Source organism: Halichoerus grypus, chromosome 1, assembly GCF_964656455.1.
Source record: "Halichoerus grypus chromosome 1, mHalGry1.hap1.1, whole genome shotgun sequence".
Taxonomy (NCBI): Eukaryota; Metazoa; Chordata; class Mammalia; order Carnivora; family Phocidae; genus Halichoerus; species Halichoerus grypus.
The window spans coordinates 107,053,456-107,076,361 of NC_135712.1; the positions used below are offsets into that span (position 1 = coordinate 107,053,456).

Consider the following 22,906-nt stretch of genomic DNA (forward strand, 5'->3'; position numbering starts at 1 on the left):
GGAGGGGCAGAGGCAGGGAAATGAAGTTGGATGGACACTAGGAGTGGAAGAAGAAGAAAAAAAGACTTAGAGCACCAGACATTCATTTCTGAAGCAGTTCCCATTGGCCTAGCAGAAGAACTGGGAAATTTCAGAATCTTAAAAATGCTGCCAAAGAAATTAAAGCATTATTTAATTCTTGATGGACTTAGAATCAGGGCCAGCTCTACCGTTAGCTAGCTCCTGACCTTGGATGAGTCACTTGCCTCTCTGAGCCTCAGTTTCCAACTCTCCAAAATAAGGCATTGACTAATGATCCAAAAGGTCCTTTGCAGCTCTATAGTTCTTTGATTGTAACAGTAGATCGAGAATTTAAGCTCTTCCAAGGAAAAATAAAATACTTTTCTTTTTAATTCATGAAGCTATTGCAGAGACCCTATACCTCTTTTCAGGGTATAATAATACTGTGTACTCTTGAAATCCATTCATTCTGTCTTTTAGGCTTTTATTTATAATGATATGGACTGACACCCAGTTTAGGATAATTACCAAAAAATAGAGCTTAATGCACTAGACCAAATTTATTTTTAACTTTGAGTCACCCATCACAACTCTGTAATAGCAAAATGCTATGAAAATCCTAACAGTCTCTAAAGAGTCTTTGTAAAAACTAGCTTGAAAATATCATGATACCAGTTTAGTTCTTGAACAATTTATTGGTAAAACTTAAAAGGCTGTACCCATCATCTGGGTTATAGTTGCTCTCTAGACTTACAAAAAACAATTCAACCACTAACTCTGGATAGGTAAGAAGAATGAGTCATGATTCTATGACTTTTATGCTTAGATGCAAATTGCACATAGCACATCTAGGGATTTGTGTCAAACTCAGGTTTAAATGGTGGAAACTGATTTATCTATTTACTTGGATTACAAAGTCTCAGTGCTTCTAGGCAATCAATCTTTTTGCAGAAAGACATCAGTTAGTTGAGACTTTTACCAAAAACCTACTATGCCCCCAATGTGCTATTCTGATTATTCTTAAATAAAATCAGGTTGGCAAAAAAGTTCACCATACTAGGGATCTTGATAGCTTCAGAGCAGTACTTCATTAGATTCTAAAGCACTCAAGCCATACCTCCAAAGCACAGACAAACCTCCAGAGTCTCCTTCCGAAATTACTCACAACCCAGCTACTACTGGGGCTATAAAACATACAGCCTAAGAACCAAAGAGTTAAGGAAGAAACCAGTTCTTTATTCTGCTAACTTCACAAGGAATATTTTCCATGTTATCAAGATCTCTAAAGCCCCATAAAATATCATGTTCCTGTCAACATCGACTTCAGATAAACACTCCAAACATGAAAGCAATTCCCGGCAACTGAAAGTCAGTTCTTTCTTTGACACATAGCCAGGGCATGCCATTCCCAATGCAACATTCATCATGTTGAGTATTTCTAAGCTTCCAAAAGGTTCATGCCATGTATTAATTTATCAATAGTTTTGCCCAATATGTGCATGACAAGTCTTTTGTGTAAGAGTGAGACATTTAGCTAGTAAGTAAATCTAGCTGAACACACAGCATCTCAAACTCTACAAATTTTGTTGAAATCGATTTGTAATCACAGAAACATTGTTCTTTATTTAAAATGTTCTCTGAATGTGAAATGTTCATGATGGTGACTAACATGCAGAGAATCATTAGCTTCCCAAAAAAGAGATCATTCTTGACCAGAAAAAGAAAAAAAATCTATGAGGGAAATTATATGCCATAGTAATTTCTTGTACACACTGAAAATTTTGAAATGTAGCTACACATGTAAAAGGCAAAAGATAATGAACGCTGGTAAATATGTTAAATCAGCTATATTGCAGTAGGAGTAAAGACGATCACAATGTGGGTGAAATTGCTTAGTAAACTATAAATCATTTTACAAATAAAAATATTTAAAGTAATGTAAAGTACTAAGATGCATCATCTTTAAGGATGCTAGAGTGTAATAAAAGATACAAAGTCCATTTCTGTAATCCTTCTGAGTTCTAATTATATTTTGCCTCTATGCCATTTCTGTTTCCACAAGTTCCTAAAAGGAAATTCTGTGTTTGGAAGAATTACATGAGAAACAAGAAGAGAGAAACAGAAACAGAGACTGAGCAAGGGGGAGGGAAGGAGAGAGAAAAATTCTAAACTAAAGAGCTAGATTTATATTATTGCATGTATTTAATTGTGGATAAGTGGAACTATAAAAAGAATATTTTATAGTCTCATAGCATGCTTGTTGTCTTTTCAATAAACTAATGGGAGTTGTACATTGGTTATTGGCTATGTTAACAGTAGAGTAAAACTCTCTTCTGGGGCTATGTTTTAGAGGCAAATGTGTTTTATTGGTTTTATTAATCAAATACTAACTAGACTGCAATTTACTATTTTAATGTGTGTCCCAAAATCTTCTAGGATTAGTTTAAATTTGCTATAACTTCAACATTTCAATATCAAAAGCTTGTATTTTTATTTCTAAAAATTCACTACTTTCCTTGAAGAGATCCAAGAAATGGGTCCTAGAATCACAGATATTCAGAATTGGAATAGGCTTTCTAACCTTCAGTTGGAATTATGAATTATCTCTAAAATGTCCCAGGCCAGTAAGGACCCAGGTGCTCTTTGGACACTTCCCATGATAGGGAATCTCACTTCTTTGGGAGATCTTCATTTCAGTTGCAAAGAGTTCTGATGGGTTCCTTTTAAAATTCATATATTCACTTTATATCTGCCTCTAATTTCCACACTGTGGTCCTGATTTCCTCAGACGGAAAATCAAAGAATAAATCTAATCTCACTTCCATATGAAAACCCTATAAAATGTTCAGTGATGGCTATCATAAGTAAAGCATTTGGAAGAGACTCTAGCATGTAATATCCACTCAATAAATGCAAGGTATTATCACTTTTACCATCAAAACCCCCAAAATGTTTCTTGCTCAGACTTTTCCATACCCAGTTTCTTCAAGAGCCTCTTACTTGGACTATTTTAAAGACTCCTCTCAAACTCAACTTCAAGCCATGTTCAGGACACCCAAATTTTTTTCAGAGGTTGAGAACCTGACCTAAAATGATAAGGTGCTATGACTCTACCTTCATCTTTATTTCTTCACCATTGTTTGTTTGTTTATAAAGGCAGTTTAGTTCGACTCAATAAAACAAATACTTAGTGCTTACTCTATGTGTGACATAATACAATCTGAAATCTTCCTAGCAGGTGATTCTGAAAGAAGAGAAAATCATAATGCAGGGGTTTTTTTCTCTTTTGTAATTATTATTTATATAACTGTTTACCCATTATCAATACATATTAAAATCCATTTTTATTTACTTTTATTTATTTTTAAGATTTTATTTATTTGTCAGACAAAGGGAGGGAGAGAGAGAAAGAGAGAGAGAGAGAAAGTGTGCAAGCAGGGGGAGCTGCTGGCAGGGGGAGAAGCAGGCTCCCCACTGAGCAAGGAGCCCGATGCAGGACTTGGTCCCAGGAACTGAAGGCAGACACTTAACCGACTGAGCCACCTAGGCGTCCCTAAAATCCATTTTTATACTTAAGATTAATCAGTTCTCTCACCAACTGAGAGTATTCATTGGCTTTATTCGAGAAACTTGACTATAATATTTACATTAATATTATTATAAATATTTTAAAATGCAAATGTTGGGTTTTTTAATTGGCCAAATCCCATTATAACCAAACTCTATAAAAAGAAAGAAGAAAGAAAGAAAGAAAGAAAGAAAGAAAGAAAGAAAGAAAGAAAGAAAGAAAGAAAGATAGAAAGGAAGACATCAGGCTTCAATCTAACAATCCTCTAAGGAGATTCTAGGAATCAGAATCTTTAAGACAATAAAATTTTAGTATAAAGAGAGAATTGGAGGAGTACTGTGAAGTATTTTAAAGAATTTTTACTATTGAACATGAGTGCAACATAGGCTCTCTGCTTTCACCTGAAGCAAATGAATTCTTGAGTTCTATATGTTTAACTTGGGTTTCATTATCATTATTATCTTCAAATTTTACTTTAAAGTATTTATTAGGGGGATTTCCAAAGATAATAGTGAAAAGGTTTTTCTACTCAACTCTCCCCTATAAAACTAACCACCCCTCCGCCAAAAAGGGAGAATGAAAAATAGAGAATAAAACTCCATCTTTAATGAAGGTGTCCAAATCAGTAAATTTTGTATTGAAGGTGTTGGGAAGAGGACAAGGCAAACACATGTTTCCATTACTAAATTAATTAAATGAGGAGGCCATTAGATGGCGGTGGCTCTAAAGTAATCATGGCCCACATAAGCAAACCAAAATCTAAACCTGTAAATAGCTCTAGGCTTGGAAATGGAAACCTAAGGACAACCAATTACAAACAGCCAACTAGGCTTTAAGATATAGTCAATGGATCATTTCCTTTCTTTGCTTCCACACCTTCTCTGTATAAGTAGCTACCCTAGCTCCTCTCAGTGAAGCACTCTTAACCACTTCTGTTTTGGGGCTGCCCAACTCAAATCAATTTTTGCTAAAATAAAACTTTTAAAACTTTAAAAAAATTTATTATGCCTCAGTTTATCTTTTAACACTATAATTCAGAGCAGTTATACAAAAGTCTATGAAGTGCTGTATCTTAAAATAGAGAATATATCTTCTTTTTAAGTGCCCAAGGATCTTTCATAAAAATGAACTAAATATTATACAACCAAGAAAACCTAAATTCATTCTAAATTAATAAATAATGTGGGTCATTTTCTCTCATCCAATATAATACTACTAGAAGTATGTACAAAATATTTTTAAAAATCCATCCGGAAATTAAAATGAAAACTCTTTCAAATAATTTTGGATCTAAATGAAAAACAGCCCAAATTGCATATAATTTGTAAAATGATGATAATGAAAGTAATATGAATCCCTACATTCTCCTTCATCTCCTCTCCTGTGTTGCTCATTCTATGCAAATCTGCTGCCCATTCTATTAGGAGGCATTGAAGAAGACTCTAGTATTCACCACAGCCAGGGCAAAGCCCAAGGAAACAATCAAAACCCCAAACAGAAAGCTATTCATTTTCAAGCAGCAGATAAATCTTATTGAGATTAGTGGGACTTGTCATTGAAATTAGAATAAGAGTTTAATTTGGTAGTCATTCAATGAAATAAACATATCCACAAGGTTGGAAATGAAGGAACAAGATTAATTTGAGCTCAAAAGAGAAAATGCTACTTTACTCCAGAATTATTCTTCCATAGACAGCAAAATATTCACAATTGGAAAAAACATCTGGTTCCAGCACATACAAATACTTCTGTTCTCACTCCAAATCAGAACCTATGAGATTTAGCTATAACAAAGTATAGATTTTAAAAAATAATTTTATATATGTATATTTTTAAGCATTCACATTGCTAACCAAAAGCAAATGGAATTAACCAATTATTCAATCCAAGAAGTTAAAAAATACAAATAAAGTGATTTTTTTAAATTAATGAGTAAAAGAAGAAAAACAGTAAATTAGTAAATAAATCCAGAAGCTGGTTCTTTAAGTAAAGCAATAAAATAGATTACCTACTACAATCTAATCAAGAAAATAAAGTGCCAAAATAAAAAATATTCAAAATGAAGCTTAGAAGGAGAGAAATAGTCAAGATACGGGAAAGTCATAAAAATCATTGGAGAATGATTTGCTCAACTCATGCAAATATATTTGAAAACCCAAATGAAATAAATTCTTTTTCTTTTTGTCTTTTATTTCTATACCCCAATCCCACTTCCCTTACTCTTTAGGGATCCAATCTGTTTATTATTTACAATACGGTACTGTTAGCCATTTCAAAGAGATATATCTGAACTTTCATGTTCATTGAAGCAACATTCACAACAGCCAAGATGTGGAAACAACCTAAATGTGCCTTGGTAGATGAATAAAGAAAATGTGATCTAGGGCGTCTGGACGGCTCAGTCAGTTAATTGTCTGACTTTGGGTCAGATCAAGATGTCAGGGCCTTGGGATGAGCCCTGCAGCTGGCTCCTGGCTCAGCGGGGAGTCTGCTTGTCCCTCTGCCCCTCCCCTGCCGCCCCCCCCCCCCGCCCCCGCTCCTGCTTTCTCTTTCTCTCTCCCTCACATAGGTAAATAAAATCTTTTTTTAAAAATGTGATCTATACATATAAGGGGATATTATTCAGCCTTAAAAAAAGAAGGAAATTTACCAATATGTGACAATATGAATGAATCTTAAGGACATTATGCTACATGAAATCAGCCAGTTACAGATGAAGCTACTACTTTTAATAGACATTAATCATCTTTTGTTTTTCTTTGGTTTTAGCAATTATAAAAATATTCTTTCCTTTTGTAATCTCTCTACAAACCTTGTCCATGGTATTTGTTTTTTTAGCAGAAATACTTAGTTCTTAATTTTAATGTAAAAAGCTTCATCTAAGTTTTCCCCTTTTGATTTGTATGTGTTCAATTTTAATTAGTAAGACCTTCACTGCTCTGGATTACAAAAGATCTTAATAGTTTGCCTTTTACATTTAACTCTTTCATTTATCCCAAGTCACCTTTAAATGTGGTACATGGTCAGGATCCATTTTTATTTTTCTCCATAAAATAAGCCATCACCTACTCTATAGCTCATCCTTCATGGGGACATGTTTGTAATATATGTTGTCAGATATGCACAGGCCCATCTCTGAACTCCCTGTTCTGTTGTATTGGTAGTTCATGTGTTCTTGCACTAATATCACGCCACCTTTAGAGCAATGGCTTCATTATTGTATGTATTATTTCTCTTTTATAACACTGACTTGCCTATTCATGGACCTCTATTCTTACAAATAAATTTTAAGTTATTTATTGAGTTCTTTAAAAAATTCCACTAGAATTTTGATTGGAAATGCATTGTACAGATAAATTTAGAAAGAATTTATATCGTTGTGATACTCGGTCACTTTACCCAGAATCGTGGGATATCTCCTCATTTATTTAAATCATCTTCTTTAGCCTTCTGTTAAAGTTTTAAAGTTTTTCCTAAGTAGAGCTTGAGTTTTATGGTTAAATTAATTCCTCAGACACTTCATGATTTTTAGTGCTTCAAGGGCTGAAATTATGAAAATAAGTATTTTATTACATTTTCTAGTTGGTTAGTGCTACTATTGATTTTTAAAAGTTGATCTTTTGCCCAACAGATGAATTTTCTTTTTAGTTGTAATAATTTGTCTGTAAGTTCTTTTGCTTCCTAGGTTTATGATCATATCATTTACACATAATACTGATTTTCTTTCTTAACTTCCATCCCTTCCAAACTCTTGTTTGTATTCCTTTCCTCATAACATTGGTTAGGACCCCCAGAAATATGTTCAACAGTAATGTAATAGTGAGCATACTTGTTCTGTTCTTATTGGGAGACAATTAACCAGGCATATTTCATGTTTCCGATGTCTTACAAGTAGAGAACTAACTGCCTTTCTATATTCTCTTTTCAATGATGTTTGTATCTAAAGTAAAAGTCAGGTTTGCTTACAGCCTTGGAAGAAAAAATAGCGTCTCCCTCCAGAGTGAAGCGCAGGCATAGTTACTGACCGTGATAAACTATTTGTATTTCCTAAGCTAGTTCAGGGTTTCTCCCCTGTAACACAATCTCTATTGTGTGTGCAGGTGGTCATTTGGCCTTCTACATGTTACTCTGTGGAAAGTTGGACTTGGGAAGCTAACACAAGAAAATATTGATATTCTACTGCTATTGCTATAATAAAACTCTTTATTTCTGATCCAGGAATCCCCTGTATTTTGTCATGAAACTGTAGTAAGCTAACTTATTAGCTTGCAAGTAGGGTAAAATCTACAAGTATTTGTTTATAATAGCCCCAAACTGACAACAACACTAACGTCCATGTCTGGTGTAATTGATAAATTATGGGATAAATATGGAGTATTATACAAAAGAAAAAGAACCACTATATTAAAAAACATGGATAAATCTCACAAACATGATGTTGAGCAAATGCAGCTAGATACACAAGATTGCATACTTTATCTTTCCAAGGAAAACTAGTTTATGATTATAGATTAAAAGTCAGGACATTGGTGACTCTTGGGGTAGGGGAGAGTAGCAACTGGAAGGGACACAAGGGGGCTTCTGACATTTTGGTAATGTATTTCTTCACCTAGGTGCTATTTATACAGGTGAGCTTACTTTGTGAAAATTTATTGATTTGTACATTTATTATTTGCACACTTTTCATATGCATGCTATACTCCAATGGAATTTATCAAAAAATATTATTTCATTGGAAAGAAATCAACAGAAAATAATCTGTGAATAGAAAATTAGAGACATAATTCATATGGAAAATTATTATATCTGTATATTAAAAGTGTTATATGGAATCAGTTGGGAAAAGATAGATTATATGAAATTGTGTTGGAGCAACTGATTGGAGACCCGTGAAATAAAAACCAAGCATAGTCCTTTTCTAAATCCTTGTACCAAATATATTCAATAAGTAAAAATATAAATGTAAAAAGTGCTTCCATAGTAGTACAAAAAAATGACAAAATTTATTTTATGCTTTTGATATGAAGTATTTTGTGTGACACAAATGAAAATATTAATAATTTGCCTTAAAAGTAAAAAACTTCTTTAAAAAAACGTAAATAGATTAACAAGTACCCTTAAGAGACTATTTCTTAGATCCTGCTTCTCCCCACTCATGAAGTCTTTGATTACCTCTAAGTTGTTCAGTGACAAAATTTATTTTGAACAAAAGGGGAGTATGACAATGTTGAACTTTATTTGAGCCTTTTGCTCCAAGAAAACAGTAATGGTTAAGAGACTCCCACCCTTTATGTTCTGAAATAACTAAATACAAAAGGCCACCATGTTCTGGCATTTTTCCAGATAAGACCACCTCCAACTTTATCAGTAGTTCCTTTGTTTACTTGCCTCTATACAACCTAGGCTCTCTTCTTTGAATTGTTTCTCATTAATGAATGCTCTCCCAAGCTCAGTAGCCTAAATAAATAATCTTTTTAAAAAATAAAAATTAATCATCAAGATCAAAATGTAATTGACAAATTCAGAACAAATATCTGAACATATAAACTTTTTATTTCCTTCATACACAACAGGCACTTATAAATCCATATTTTTTAACCTAGTAGATTGACCCCCCAAAAATTTTTTTTTCATACTGCTCGGTATTGGTGAGAATGTGAGAAAAACAGGCAGTCTTAATAATATTTGGATTTATGCTACTGTTATTGGTGTAACTTCTTGGTAGGCACATAGTCAAATCTGTCAAAATTTAAAGTGACTTTGGCCTAGAAATTCCAGTGTTATGAATTTACTTTGCATATGTACTTATAAAAGATGCTTTGATATATGTACAAGGATGTTCATTCAATATTATTTTTAGAGCAAAACAATCAGAAAAAGAATTTACATGTTCTTTAATAAGGAACTAATTAATTATAGCTCATATAATCAAATACAAAACAGCTATGTATAGGAATGAAATGCTGGTATGACATGATCTCCAAGGTGGTTTGACCCATGACAAAAAAAAAGATGTAAGTATGATTACATATGTGTATAGATTCCATTTATGTGTACACATGAAACTGCTAATAGGAATTAACTTCTGAATAGTGAGAGCATAGTTTTCTTTTGTTTTATTTTGGGTTTTTCTGTCATCACTTTACAGTTATATCTAACCCATTTTCAAGCCTGACCTTGCTAGACTGGCCATATTCCTCCAATCCCAATACCTACCACCACCAGTACCACAATGTCTTGGCCCAGATACCTCAGGTCTACTATAAACCCCACCCCACCCCCAACACACACTCCTTTCCTCTTCTCTTTCATTGCACATTTGAATTTGAGCATCAAATGGGAAATGGTATAATGTGCACAGTGACTTTGTGGTTCTGATTATGTATCAGACATGGAAGGAAAGGAAGGAGATAAATGCTTCATCACAACTGTTTCCCCTTCATTGTCTACCAGAGAACCCAGAGCTGATGATGTTTTGAAGATAACTTTCAGTTATGAAGATTAACATACCAGAAACTCATCAGTATTTATTCTAAGCTCTTATGATGCTTTTCATCTGAACTTTTAAAGTTCTTCAGGATAGGTATTATTATCCTGTCTATGAAGATAGAGGAGCTGAGCCATAGACGAGATTAAGTGGCTTGTTGAAGGATTCAAAGCAAGCCTGATGAGAGTTAGAAATCACATCCAGGTTGTTGGATGTGACCAACAGTGACCAGAGAATCAGTATCACTTTTCACCTCTTTAGGACTATTATTTCTAAGCCCATACCATGTCTCTCTTTCATTCAAGGTTTTATATGTTCTTTATAAATAAATAAACTTTCTGTTCAAATACACCCAAAACATAGCTCAGAGACACCTCTGTCCTTGTGAGTAAATAACAAAAGAGGAAAAGAAGGAAGGTCGATTTTTACCTTAGTCACTGAATTATAGCATCATCTTGAATACATGATTTTGCTTGCATGCTCTAACTTCTCAGCTGTAGAGTTTGAATAAAACTTCACTACTCCTTAGGGAAGTAAGGGCTACTGAGATAATTTCTTTAAAACCCTTGGAGCTCTAGGATACTAAATAAAAAGAAACAACAGGCAGCCATCTGCATCATCCTATTTACTGAGTTAGGACCTCAGAAAAGTGTGTTGCCTCAGACATTCTCTTCTCCAGCAATCCCTCTGATCTACTGAAGCTCCCAGGATGTTTGCAAAGGCAAGAAATCTAGAGAATAGGGCAGGAAAATAAAGCACATACAGTCCTGCCTCTATAAGCCAGGGTTCTGTCTCTGGATTACCTGGATTCAAAAACTAACCCCCTTTCACTTACCAGCAGTGTGACTTTAGGTGGTTTATTCTCAGTGCCTCAGTTCCTTTCTTGGTCTGGAAAATGGGGCTAAAACTAATACATCATAGAATTGTGAAATTAATTAATACATGTAAATAACTTTGAAGAATGTCTAGCACATTATAAGAACTAAATAAATGTTAGCCATCGTTATTATTGTTATTGATATTATTACTAATTACATATAATTTACATATAAATATAATGTATAATTCATTATATAATGTAATATATATTATTATATATCTTAGAATACATAAGATATGGATGTGCTCTCACAGATGACCCAAACATTTCACCAATTTGAGATTACTTTGCATTAAAATGCTCCTCTTTCAGATAAACCAAGGATTAACAATTTTTTTTCTGTAAAGGGCCAAATAATACTTATTTTTCGTTTTGTGGATTGCACAGTCTCTGTCACAATTACTCAGGGTTCAACTCTGTTGTTGTAGCTTAAGAGTAACCATAAAAAGACTTAAATGAATGGGTGTTGCTACGTTCCCTTAAAACTACTTATAAAGACAGACCATAGTTTGCTAACCACTAAAATAAACCAAGAAATCTTTCAAAGTCATTCACTTTACTTAATGAAGTAACCTAGGACCTCAATAAGGAAAGTACTCTTCCTGCCGGAAGATATGAGATAAAACATATTTCCCATTTCCATGCCATAGATACCATCTCAAGGCAAGACAATGACACTCCTATAGGGCGGAGTGCCCAGGTGAGAAAGTAAAGCCACAGCACTGGGGCACAGCGGAGCCAATCCTAGGGAAACAAGTGGCATTCATTTCACAAAGGACTGGAAAGAGCAACTGTCTTTGAGAACATGACCAATGAAGTTTAGGTACTTAAAGCAAACCTTGAGCATTTATAGATGTAGAGACTGAAAAGTTCATCTGAAAATACTAAAAAAAGCTTTACTTAAGGAAGGTGTGTGTCCCCGCACACACTGGTGTGGAACAGGAATAATGGTGGGGAGAGGAAGGGGTTGTCACATAATAATTGAGGATCTGCATAACATTGACTAATTCAAGATGAAAAGAAATCTGAACCAGACCAGAACCAAGAACTAATCTCATAGCTACTTATGAGTTTTCATCAGCTCCCTAGTGACAAGAAACTAAAAATTAATATCAGATTCCTTTGTATATCACTTAGAGTTATAGTACTTAGCTCAGGATATTATTCCATCCTTGAGATACTAAATGTTGAAATAATTTCTTTGAAACCTTGTAGCTCAAATGGACCTTGGGAAAATAAGGTACAGGGGCCCCCTGCATTACTCCCTGCATTACCAATTTAAGGCTTGTTCAATTTGTTGTGCAGGAAGACCTTCTAATCCTAAGCATTAAATATTTATTGTATTGAATCTCTTGGAATGAAAGGTTAATCAGAGGGGAATTTAAGGAAGAAGATAATATGAAAAATGACTGGATCATAAGCTTCACAAGGGCAGAAAGCATAACACACACTATCTGGCCTTTAGACATCAAATAGATGTTAAATGAATGAATGAAAGTTTATAGTTACCATTATGTTAAGGGTAGCCAGATATTATTTGTATATATTTTTTAAGATTTATCTATTTATTTTAGAGAGAGAGTGTGCATGAATGAGTGGGGGGAGGGCAGAGGGAAAGAATTTCAAGCAGACTCCTCACTGAGTACAGAGCCCAAGGCAGGGCTGGGGCCGGGGGCCCAAATGTCCCTGCTCCTTCTCATGACACGTGAGATCACGACCTGAGCCAAAACCGAGAGTTCGACGCTTAACCAACTGAGCCAGCCAGGTGCCCCAGTATTTATATTTTTATTCTACAGAATGGGTTGTTATTCTCAATCTATTCAACAGCTTCACACAGTATTACATAAAAACTCTCCTCCAAATATTATCTTTATTATATGGCTAGCGGACCTTACATAACTATCATAGTCAAGGTCCTTGCCCAAAATGAGTAAACACTGAGTAAGAAGCAACCCTTAATAACAAACCTTATTTCTTTCTGTAGCTAATCTACATTAGCATATTACATATAGTAACTTTCATCATTCATATACTAACATACATTAACATACACACATACATACATACTACCAAATTTTGTCTCATCCAGGGAATAGGTTTCAAAAAATCATGCAATTTTCCATTTGAGAGACCTTTGAAACAATCCTCACAAATATTAAGGGGAATTTTTGGGTTGACAGTGTATTGAGCAGGTTTCTAAAGATTAGATTCATGAAGTTAGTCTCTGACTTAGAGCCACATTAAACTATGCCCTTACTTATAATTCTTAGATAATATTAAGTATAGTAGGTTTCTGACAAGACATTGAAAAAGAAGAAAATAAATCATAGCATTTGGGCTCTCCTATGATGCCAAATTGCTAGTCACATTTCTGGAAAACCATCAGCTAAAGCAGAATATGCATGTTTTTATAGAATTATATATACATATACACATAATAATATATATTATAAATTTATATATTTATTATATTTATAAAATTCAGATTTTATTTATATATTATATATGTGTATGCATATATATTGGATACTCTATGAGATCTTTCATTTGAGTTTTGATGATAAGTTAGTAAGAGTTTAAAGCTGGGCCGGTCTTCTAAAATGTTTTGCCTGCATAACACTGTATTTCTAGAAACAAAAATATATTATACCTTCATGATTAACTTTATTTATGATACTTTTTTAATTATCATAAAACAAAACTAAATGTTTCTATTTGGTCCCGTGGTTACTTTTTTATTCCTAAAACCCCATATAGTGAAGGATGTTACTCTGCCATATTCAACTAGAATTTGTTATGCTGTTTTCTACTCTGTCAGGATTTTCAGATACAAATAATGTGGACATTTAGAGAAATGAATTGCCTTCAGTGCTTTGCAAACGTATAATTACATCAAGGACTTCATAAACTAAAAGCCTAATGAAATTATTGCCATGTAATTCTCTGTAGGTTGTTTTATAGGCTGTAATGCTATATTCGGTATATGTTTCAAAGTAATCAAAGCAGTAATGGGACTACAATAAATAAGTCTTCACTTCAACTGTTCTGGTATAATCATAATTTCTATTTAAATCAATATAAATGTACATTATTTAGTAATTTAAAGACAGAATTTAATTTACATTTAATTACATTATTAAGTATTTTAAAGACATAAGACTTTATTGTAAGTGAGACAGAGGAAGGAGTTTCACTCACAGTAACTGAGTAAATTTTTTTAAGGCACAAAGGAGCCTCTTAGAACTCTTTCTTTCTGGTCTACTAAAAGTTATACTGGTTATTTGGGCACCTGGGCGGCTCAGTTGGTTAAGTGACTGCCTTCGGCTCAGGTCATGATCCTGGAGTCCCGGGATCGAGTCCCACATCAGGCTCCCTGCTCAGCAGGGAGTCTGCTTCTCCCTCTGACCCTCCTCCCTCTCATGTTCTCTGTCTCTCATTCTCTCTCTCACAAATAAATAAAATCTTAAAAAAAAAATTTTAAAAGTTATACTGGTTATTTGAAAGTACTGAGTGACTTTTTAATTTTTTTTAAGCTCAAGAGAATATTGTAAAGAAAATGAGATTATGGGGGGCGCCTAGGTGGCTCAGTCGTTAGGCGGCTGCCTTCGGCTCAGGTCATGATCCCAGAGTCCTGGGATCGAGTCCCACATCAGGCTCCCTGCTCAGCAGGAAGCCTGCTTCTCCCTCTCCCACTCCCCCTGCTTGTGTTCCTGCTCTCGCTGTCTCTGTCAAATAAATAAATAAAATCTTTAAAAAATAAAAAAAATAAAAATAAAAATAAATTAAAATAAATTAAAAAAAAGAAAAAAAGAAAATGAGATTATGGCTAAGGGGAGGGCTTACAACTTTCAAGAAAGTCATATATATAATATATATGTATTATATGTATAGATGCATAACATATGCATATATAATATATATGTATTATAAAATATAATGCTTGGCAAAAGGTTGTTTATAAATTAACATTTTGAAAAATGAAACATTTCAAACATTCTGTTGTATATATATACAATGGAATATTATGCAGCCTTCAAAAAATGAAATCTTGCCATTTGCAACTACGTGGATGGAACTAGAGGGTATTATGCTAAGCAAAATAACTCAATCAGAGAAAGACAATTATCATATGATCTCACTTGATATGAGGAATTTGAAAAACAAGACAGAGGATCATAGGGGAAGGGAGGGAAAAATGAAACAAGATGAAACTAGAGAGGGAGGTAAACCATAGGAGACTCTTAATCTCAGGAAACAAACTGAGGGTTGCTGGAGTGGAGGGGGGTGGGAGGGATGGGGTGGCTGGGTGATGGACATTGGGGAGGGTATGTACAATGGTGAGCGCTGTGAATTGTGTGAGACTGATGAATCACAGACCATACCCCTGAAACAAATAATGTATTATATGTTAATTTAAAAAAAGAAAAAAAAAAGCAACTCTATGATAATCAACATCCACTGGAAGTGTTCCCAAGCATGAGGTGCTAAAAGGGATAATTAGAAAATGTATGTCTGTTGTAATTTAGAATGCAGAGCCAGATTATGATTTCTAAATCTGGTTCCACCACTTACTGTGTGGGGGGCAATAGTATACCTAAACATATTAGGATGAGCTAGGTTACCACCCAGTAAAACTTAGCCCCCCAAATCAGCTTACACAATAACTTTTACTTCTCACTCCTACAAAGCTTATATTGGTTCACTCAGATCTCCAGGGCAGCCATGATCCTTCAGTTGGCCCAAATTCAAGGCTGCTTGAATCTTATACCATCTTCACATTGGTAAGGGCCTCCATCCCATCATAGCAGGGGCAGAGAAAGCATGGTAAATCCAGTCATCAGGTCTTACAGGCTTCCCTCTTTTATTTTATGACAATATTGATTATTGTGAAGTAGGCAGAAAAGAAAATTAAGATAAAGTTAACCTGATTTTAAAACTGTATCTAATTTTAGAACTTGAAAGGGCCTAAAAATACTCCCATCAACCCCCCTTATTTTACAGATGTGGAAACAGACACAGAAACAGAAGAGAAAGTACAATAATTTTTGCCTGAGATTACAGAGCCAGCAATGGCAGGGTCTGAAGTTCACATTCAGAAATCCTTCCTAGCTCCCTACTGACTGCAATTCTACCACCAACCTTTGGAAGTGTGCTAACATTCTTGCCTCTTCTGTCATATCCTAGAAACCAGGGCAACAAAGTGGTTAGGTGTCTCTTTTCCAAATTTATATTGAATGGGAAACCCCAAACTGATGGTAATAATAGAGGAAATGTCTCCAGGCCTCAAATGATATTGCAACAGCTATTATCAATTTCTACTAATTGTATTTTAACAGTGTCATATTTATTGTCCAATTCAACTGAAAATCCAGGATTAAATAACATATTGAAAAGAATTTTTTTTTGCTTATAGGAGGAAAGAATAGGTCTCAGAAAAGACACAGAAGAGCATACCACAGAACTTCGAAAATGATTTTAAAAAGAAAGTCCCGTTTATCATTTTGTGCTTTCCGAAGCAACATTATTTTAACATGAATTTATCCCCAGACTCTTCTAACCCACACTGCACTGCAAGGTCTATTACTATCAGTAGGGAGAACTGGAGTGCTGAGCTAGCTGGAACAGGTGGGTTTGGTTTCCATTTGCTGAGCAAAGGGGAAATAAAACAACATGTCAAGATAAGCAAATTGCCTACTGTGTTTACTGATGGGTCTGGCTGGCAATGACTAATACAATCACTTTCCACATGAGCAGATTCAGGTTTAAAATGTAGCTTTAGTTACCTCTAAAATGAAAGGAATGATCAGGGTTCTATTACCACTTCCATTCACTTAGATCATTACCGTATCGATTTTCTCCTTTCCCTTCCCTGCTTTCCTTCAGACCCCAGCACTGTATGGGGAAAGGCACACTCAGCTCATGAGGCTGAGTTGAGGAGGAATGCTACCCTAAAGCATCCTGGGAAATGCCTGGCCAGAATTGAGACAGTTAGGGACCATGGGAACAAGCCCCAAGTGAAAAACATTATGCACTTGGGACGCTTTCTGTTGGTTGTTATTGTTACAGTTTCTTTTACAGAGCAAAACTGGGATGCGCTCCATATACAAGCTGGATATGAAACGGAGGACCCAGGCTCCTAAAAGCACGGAGGAGCTGTTTGAGTAGTCTGCCAATATCAACCAATCAGGATGAGTCTCCTCCAACCAATCAGGAAGAGGCCCTTATTTTTATTTTTTATTTTTTTCCTTTCCCTCATTAGTATATTGGTCTGGGTGGGAACTTGAGAGGTAACTTTCTCTAAGCTGGGCCTCTCCTACGTTGGGGAGGCTAGACTTAACTATTCTCTGTTGGTGGTGTGTCACCCCTCTGCTCCAGGCCCGAATAAAGCCTTGCCTGTGCCTTTTTTTGCGGGGGGTCTGGCCTTGTTTCTGTTGTCCAGCTCAAATATCTGACTCCGGTAACAGAACAACTGTTGTCTGTTACTTCTTTGCTAAGTATCTCATCTTGCAAAACTGACAATTTTTTAATGAGTTCAGAGATTCAGTTATTGTACGCAACACCCCAAATACTCTGGTTAAAAATGTTTTTGTGGGGTAAGCTCCCTATAGACCCTACATAATGTCATCTGACTTTAACAACTAGGAAACATTATTTATTCAAGTGGCAGCTTGCTCACTGGACAACATTGATAGGAAATAGTTACATGCCTAAAGCTAGTATGGCTCTGCTAAAAGATTCTGCAAAATTTTGTTTAGTGTAATGATGAAGACCATTATGACATTCTTATTAAGTACACTATATATTTAAAAAATAAACCTGGTACATCCTATTCTTTCAAAACTGGCACTGAGACTATTCTTCCTCTAAAGCCTTGTGAATCAGAGAGGTCTAGATAAGAATAAAAGCAATCTCTTAGTGGAGTAGCTTAGACCTCTCAAAGATGATATTTGTCATTCACATCAAGTCTGAGCAAGTATCTGGGCTAGTTTTATATGTCAAAACCACAAAGGAAGGCTTAGCAGGGACATTATTTCTTGCTTTGCATGAGGCAGGCTGAGAAGATGTACATCATTTTGCTCATACACTGAACTCCCCTCCCTTTTTGTTCCTGCTTCTCTCCTGCTTGGAGTTGACTCCTCCTTCCTGCAGCTCCGAGGATCACAGGCTGATTGAAGAACACAGCGGTTTGAGGGGGAGCTGTGCTCAGTCTCTCTCTCTCTCTCTCTTTCTCTCTCTCTCTGTGTGTGTCTCTCTCTCCTTTTTGCTTGTGTGTGTCTCTCTCTGAACCCGCAAAGCTGAAACCTACCTGATAATCTTTCCGCCTTTGAATCCAGCTCTGGAACCAAATGCATCGCTTTACTGCTCTTAAAAAGTGAATAGAGTTTGATTACCTCAAGCTACAAGAAGGACATAAAAGGAGCCAGACATCATTGTTTTTCAATCTACCTGAGGAGCTTTTTGCTTTTATGCCAGAAACTTAATGGTTTCAGGAGGAAGTTTTTGGTTTGTTTTTAACTGGAATGTTGAAAAGTTTCTTATTGATGCTTAAATGGAACCCAATTTTTAAATATGGGTTGAGTCAGATCTAAAGGAGACATGCCTGATCATTTTCTGCTGGACTGACGGGGGAACATCCAGAGGGAAACTTGGTGGGAGAGAATGAGATCCGATTTGCAACTAACAATCATGCTTTGAGAATATTTACAGACTCACTGAAAGGGAAATTAAATATTAACCAAAGACAATGTCTGGATTTTCCAGTAACTTATCAACAAATGACTCTAGCGTGTGGAAAGAAAATAATAATTCGACGAACCTTTTAAATCCACCAAGAACTTCAAATATCTATCTTTTTTGCCTGACATGCTTAATGACTCTTGCAGCCCTGGTGGGCAGCATTTATTCATTAGTTTCCCTGATGAAAATGCAGAACAGAACCGTTGTGTCCATGCTTGTGGCTTCCTGGTCTGGGGATGATCTCATGAGTGTCCTGTCGGTGACCATCTTCATGTTTTTGCAGTGGCCAAACGAGGACCCTGATTACTTTCAGTCTCTGTGTACCACCTCTGCCTTACTGTATTTATGCCAGGGCCTCTCAAGCAATTTGAAGGCGACTCTCCTAGTCTCCTACAACTTTTACTCGATGCACAGGGCTGTGGGGAGCCAGGCAGCCTCCAGAAGATCCCGCCAGGTGCTCGGCGTGGTGCTGACGGTGTGGGCAGCCAGTCTGCTGCTCTCCGCGCTCCCGCTGTGCGGCTGGGGCACCTTCGTGCGCACGCCTTGGGGTTGTCTGGCTGACTGCTCCAGCTCCTACGTGCTGCTCCTCTTCGTTGTGTACACTTTGGCTTTCGGACTCCTCGCCGGCCTCTCGGTTCCTCTCACTCACCAGTTATTGTGTTCGGAGGAGCCGCCGAGACTCCACGCCAACTACCAGGAAATTTCCCGCGGAGCTTCCACTCCTGGGACCCCTCCAAGCAGGGGGAGAGTGCTTTCCTTGTCCCCAGATGATGCTCCCGGCCCTGCGCTTCGGTGTTCTGGGGGATGCTCTCTGAGCTCCGACACTGTATTTGGACCGGGTCCACCAGTGAGGGCACGGCCCGAGCAGACGCCGGAACACGAGGCTGCCGCTGTGGTTGGAGCCCGCAGGCGTGAGAACCGGGGGACTCTCTATGGCACCAGGAGCTTCACCGTGAGCGTAGCGCAGAAGCGTTTCTCTTTGATCCTAGCGCTGACAAAAGTCATCCTTTGGCTGCCCATGATGGTAAAAGTGCAGTTGCTCAAGCGCGCGGGTGTGTGTACCAGACAGTGTGAATGCGTGTTGGGACTAGCGTCCCTGGTTGGGAGAGTCCCCAAGAGACGCGCAGTTAAGTCCGCTTCCAACTGTGGCTCGCTCGGTTTTAGAGACGCACTTGGGAGGAAGGTAGCTCACGGGTAGAGCTGGTTGGCTGCGAAGCCTTTGCTACTAAGTGCTTCTCGTTTCAAAATTGGGGAGGGGCTCAGGGAGCGCTTTTGGGCGCGGGAGACAGTATTCCTAGATCTATCGTGGCCAAGGGTGTTCTTGTCTCTTGTAGCAATATCTGGGAATATTCAGAAAAGAAGGGAGGTAGTAAAAGGGTTTCCTAACCACCCCCCCAATCCTCTGTCATCCCTTTCTCTCCACTCCATTTCTGCTGAGTAAGGACTCCGCCTATCCTCAGCAGGGAGAGAGATTGGAGAGGCACGATCAGAAGTAGAAAGAGAAGAGAGGGGGCCAAATAGGCTTTTTGTTCAAGCCTTCAAGTGGGAGGCCAGTTTTGACTTGGGAAGGTGGCGCCCTGCTGTGACAAGCAGGCTGGGGGCAGGGGCCGGGGGTCCAGGGATGTGACAAAGGCCATCTGGAGTACCAGGTGCAGGTTTCCAGTTTGCCTGCCTGTTTTCCTGGTAGCATCCCCAGCATTTTAAATTGTGCTTCCAAAAGAGACCTGAGGTGGCAGGGGGCACAGACCAGGCACCCAGGAGTGGAAACCACCCTGTGGTCTAAATCATCAGGGCTCATCCCAAGGGATCTCAGTGGTGCACCACCAAAACAGGGCTTCTGGCTCTCAGGCAGGAAGGGAGCCTGGAGAAGGTGGGGTGGGGCCGCATGCTTGGGGGAAAGCCTTCACAAAGTGGACAGTTTTATCCTGGGATAGGTCTGAAGCTCTTTGCCTTTGCAGATCCACATGATGGTTCAGCACGTGGTGGGGTTTCAGAGCCCTCCCTTCGAGACACTCAGCTTTCTACTAACCCTGCTGGCCACCACTGTAACCCCAGTGTTTGTCTTGTCCAAACGCTGGACCCACTTGCCCTGTGGGTGCATCATCAACTGTAAGCAGAACGCATATACGGTGGCATCTGATGGGGAAAAACGTAAGTCCTTGACAGTGTGGAGGTTGGGAGCAATAAGCATACAAACACAGAAAAGTGGTCTGTTGAGAAGTTGTCTGAGTAGGGAATGACGAATCCAAGGACAAATATAAATGGTAAATAAAGGGAAGAAATTATAATGTGAAACAATTCTTAGCACAGTGTTGGGGTAAGTTTTAAAGGAGGCAGGTTTAAAACAACTCTGTGAAGTGCTTGTACATTGAATAATTATTTTAGGGAAGAAAGGGATAGACAGAATTTATTCAACACAGCATGAAGTCAAAAAGGCCCTTAGATGCTTAGATATCCACCTTAGTTCTTAGCCCAGAGTAGAACATAAATTCCCTTCCCAAGTCTACATAAGAAGCCTGCATCTGAAAAGAGATTAACTCTTTGAAGAGTTAAAACACATTATATCAAAGCCCATTATTATTATTTTTTTATTATGTTATGTTAATCACCATACATTACATCATTAGTTTTTTATGTAGTGTTCCATGATTCATTGTTTGCGAGCCCATTATTATTTAATGGAGCAGAATTTTTATTATTTCCCTTCTTGTATACTTCCAGAGTTTTGGAAAGTTTTCAAAGTAGAGTGCCTGAAAACAGTTCAAAAACAAATTTTAAGGGGGGCCTGGCTGGCTTAGTTGGTAGAGCATGTGACTCTTGATCTCAGGGTCTTGAATTTGAGCTCCACATGGGGTGTAGAGATTACTTAAAAATAAAATCTTAAAAAAAAAAAAAGACAAGAGGAAAACAAATTTTAAGTGCATGCCTGTACTTTCAGAAAACACAAAAAACTCTCGTTTCAGGAAGGGAAAAGGTGGAGAATTTGTCCATCTATGTTTATGTATGAATATAGCCATCCTAGTTACATTAAACAGACAACAATAACAACAAAAAACTATATTCTAAAGAGTATACCTAGAATGGGAGTGGGGTCAATTATAAAACTCTCTAGAGTGTGATTGTTCCCATACTGAGACAGGAAAAGTTGAGGAATGACCTTTGTATTTTGACTCTGCCAGGAAGAAAAAGGATATTAGTTTGTCATTCCAGAGAAAAGATAGGATGTTCTACCATTTAATGTCTAAAAATGCATTAGTGTATGCTGAATTAACTGTTTCATTAATTGTCCTTTGCTCAGAATAAGCAAGTATATTACTCTTCAATAGAGAAAAAAAGGTAAACAAAATAGTTCATCTCAGACTATTTCAGAAGTATAGAAACTGGAGAATATGAAAGTATATTCTGCAATCAATTCTACAACAGGGTTATTTTATAAACATCAATTAATCATGAACTCGTCATTTTCCATGTATTGATGACATTTAAAATTTAGTATGTCTAGGTATTTTTCAAATGATCAGGAGAGTTCTTTAGTTTTAAGGATGCCATAAAGTTTTATTGTTAAAATTCATCTATGTCTTTAAAATAAAATAACCATGGAACTTATATAACAATTATGTGCTTCTGGAGATTTAATATCTAGAACAACAGTGACACAGAAAATTAATAATAAATCCTTTGAGCCACATAGAACATATATAAAAATCATTAACAAGCCTGGAAGTTCTAACATTCTATCAAATGTTAACATTTTGCCACTGAATTAGTGAGCCAGAATTGTCTTACAGTATTTAAGACTGTGAGAGAGACAATGAAAGTCCAATGTCAGAGAAAATGAAAAGTCTTAGTGAAGTGACATAGGGCAGTCATTTTTAAGAAGTAAAGGATACCTATTATCAGAGCTGAAAACAAAGCAATGCAACAGACCTATCACTGCAAATGGTCTAGGAAGTATTTTATCTTGTACTGCACAAGATGGAAGAGCCTACGGCAGGCTGACAGAATCAATAATTACATTAATATCTCACGTTTGAAGTTAAAATCACACCTTTCAAGATCAAAATAATATTTTTCCTCTAAAATTACCATCGCTCTTATTTGTATTTAAAATTTCAGGGAAGAAATTCCCTGAAAAACATAGGTTTATAAAAAGAGGCATGGCTTCAAAAATCAAACATTGTGAGCAATGTTTAAATGTTTAAAATGCCTGTAGTCCAAATGGCTCCATTCTCTT

At 36.8% G+C, this 22,906-nt stretch overlaps 1 protein-coding gene and 1 long non-coding RNA gene across 8 annotated transcripts in view; one reads left to right on the plus strand and one right to left on the minus strand.

Moving 5' to 3' along the window:
* Positions 1 to 22,906, minus strand: part of LOC118535137 (uncharacterized) — a 371,536-nt gene that overhangs the window by 276,224 nt on the left and 72,406 nt on the right. The gene's annotated exons all lie outside the window — the stretch shown is intronic.
* The window catches only part of GPR149 (G protein-coupled receptor 149), a 64,880-nt gene continuing 60,099 nt past the window's right edge, over positions 18,126 to 22,906 (plus strand). Inside the window, exons 1-2 of the mRNA XM_036091375.2 lie at positions 18,126 to 19,696; positions 20,631 to 20,823. Coding sequence (XP_035947268.1) covers positions 18,680 to 19,696; positions 20,631 to 20,823 — 1,210 coding nt within the window. The 5' untranslated portion in view covers positions 18,126 to 18,679. The remainder of the gene's footprint in view (positions 19,697 to 20,630; positions 20,824 to 22,906) is intronic.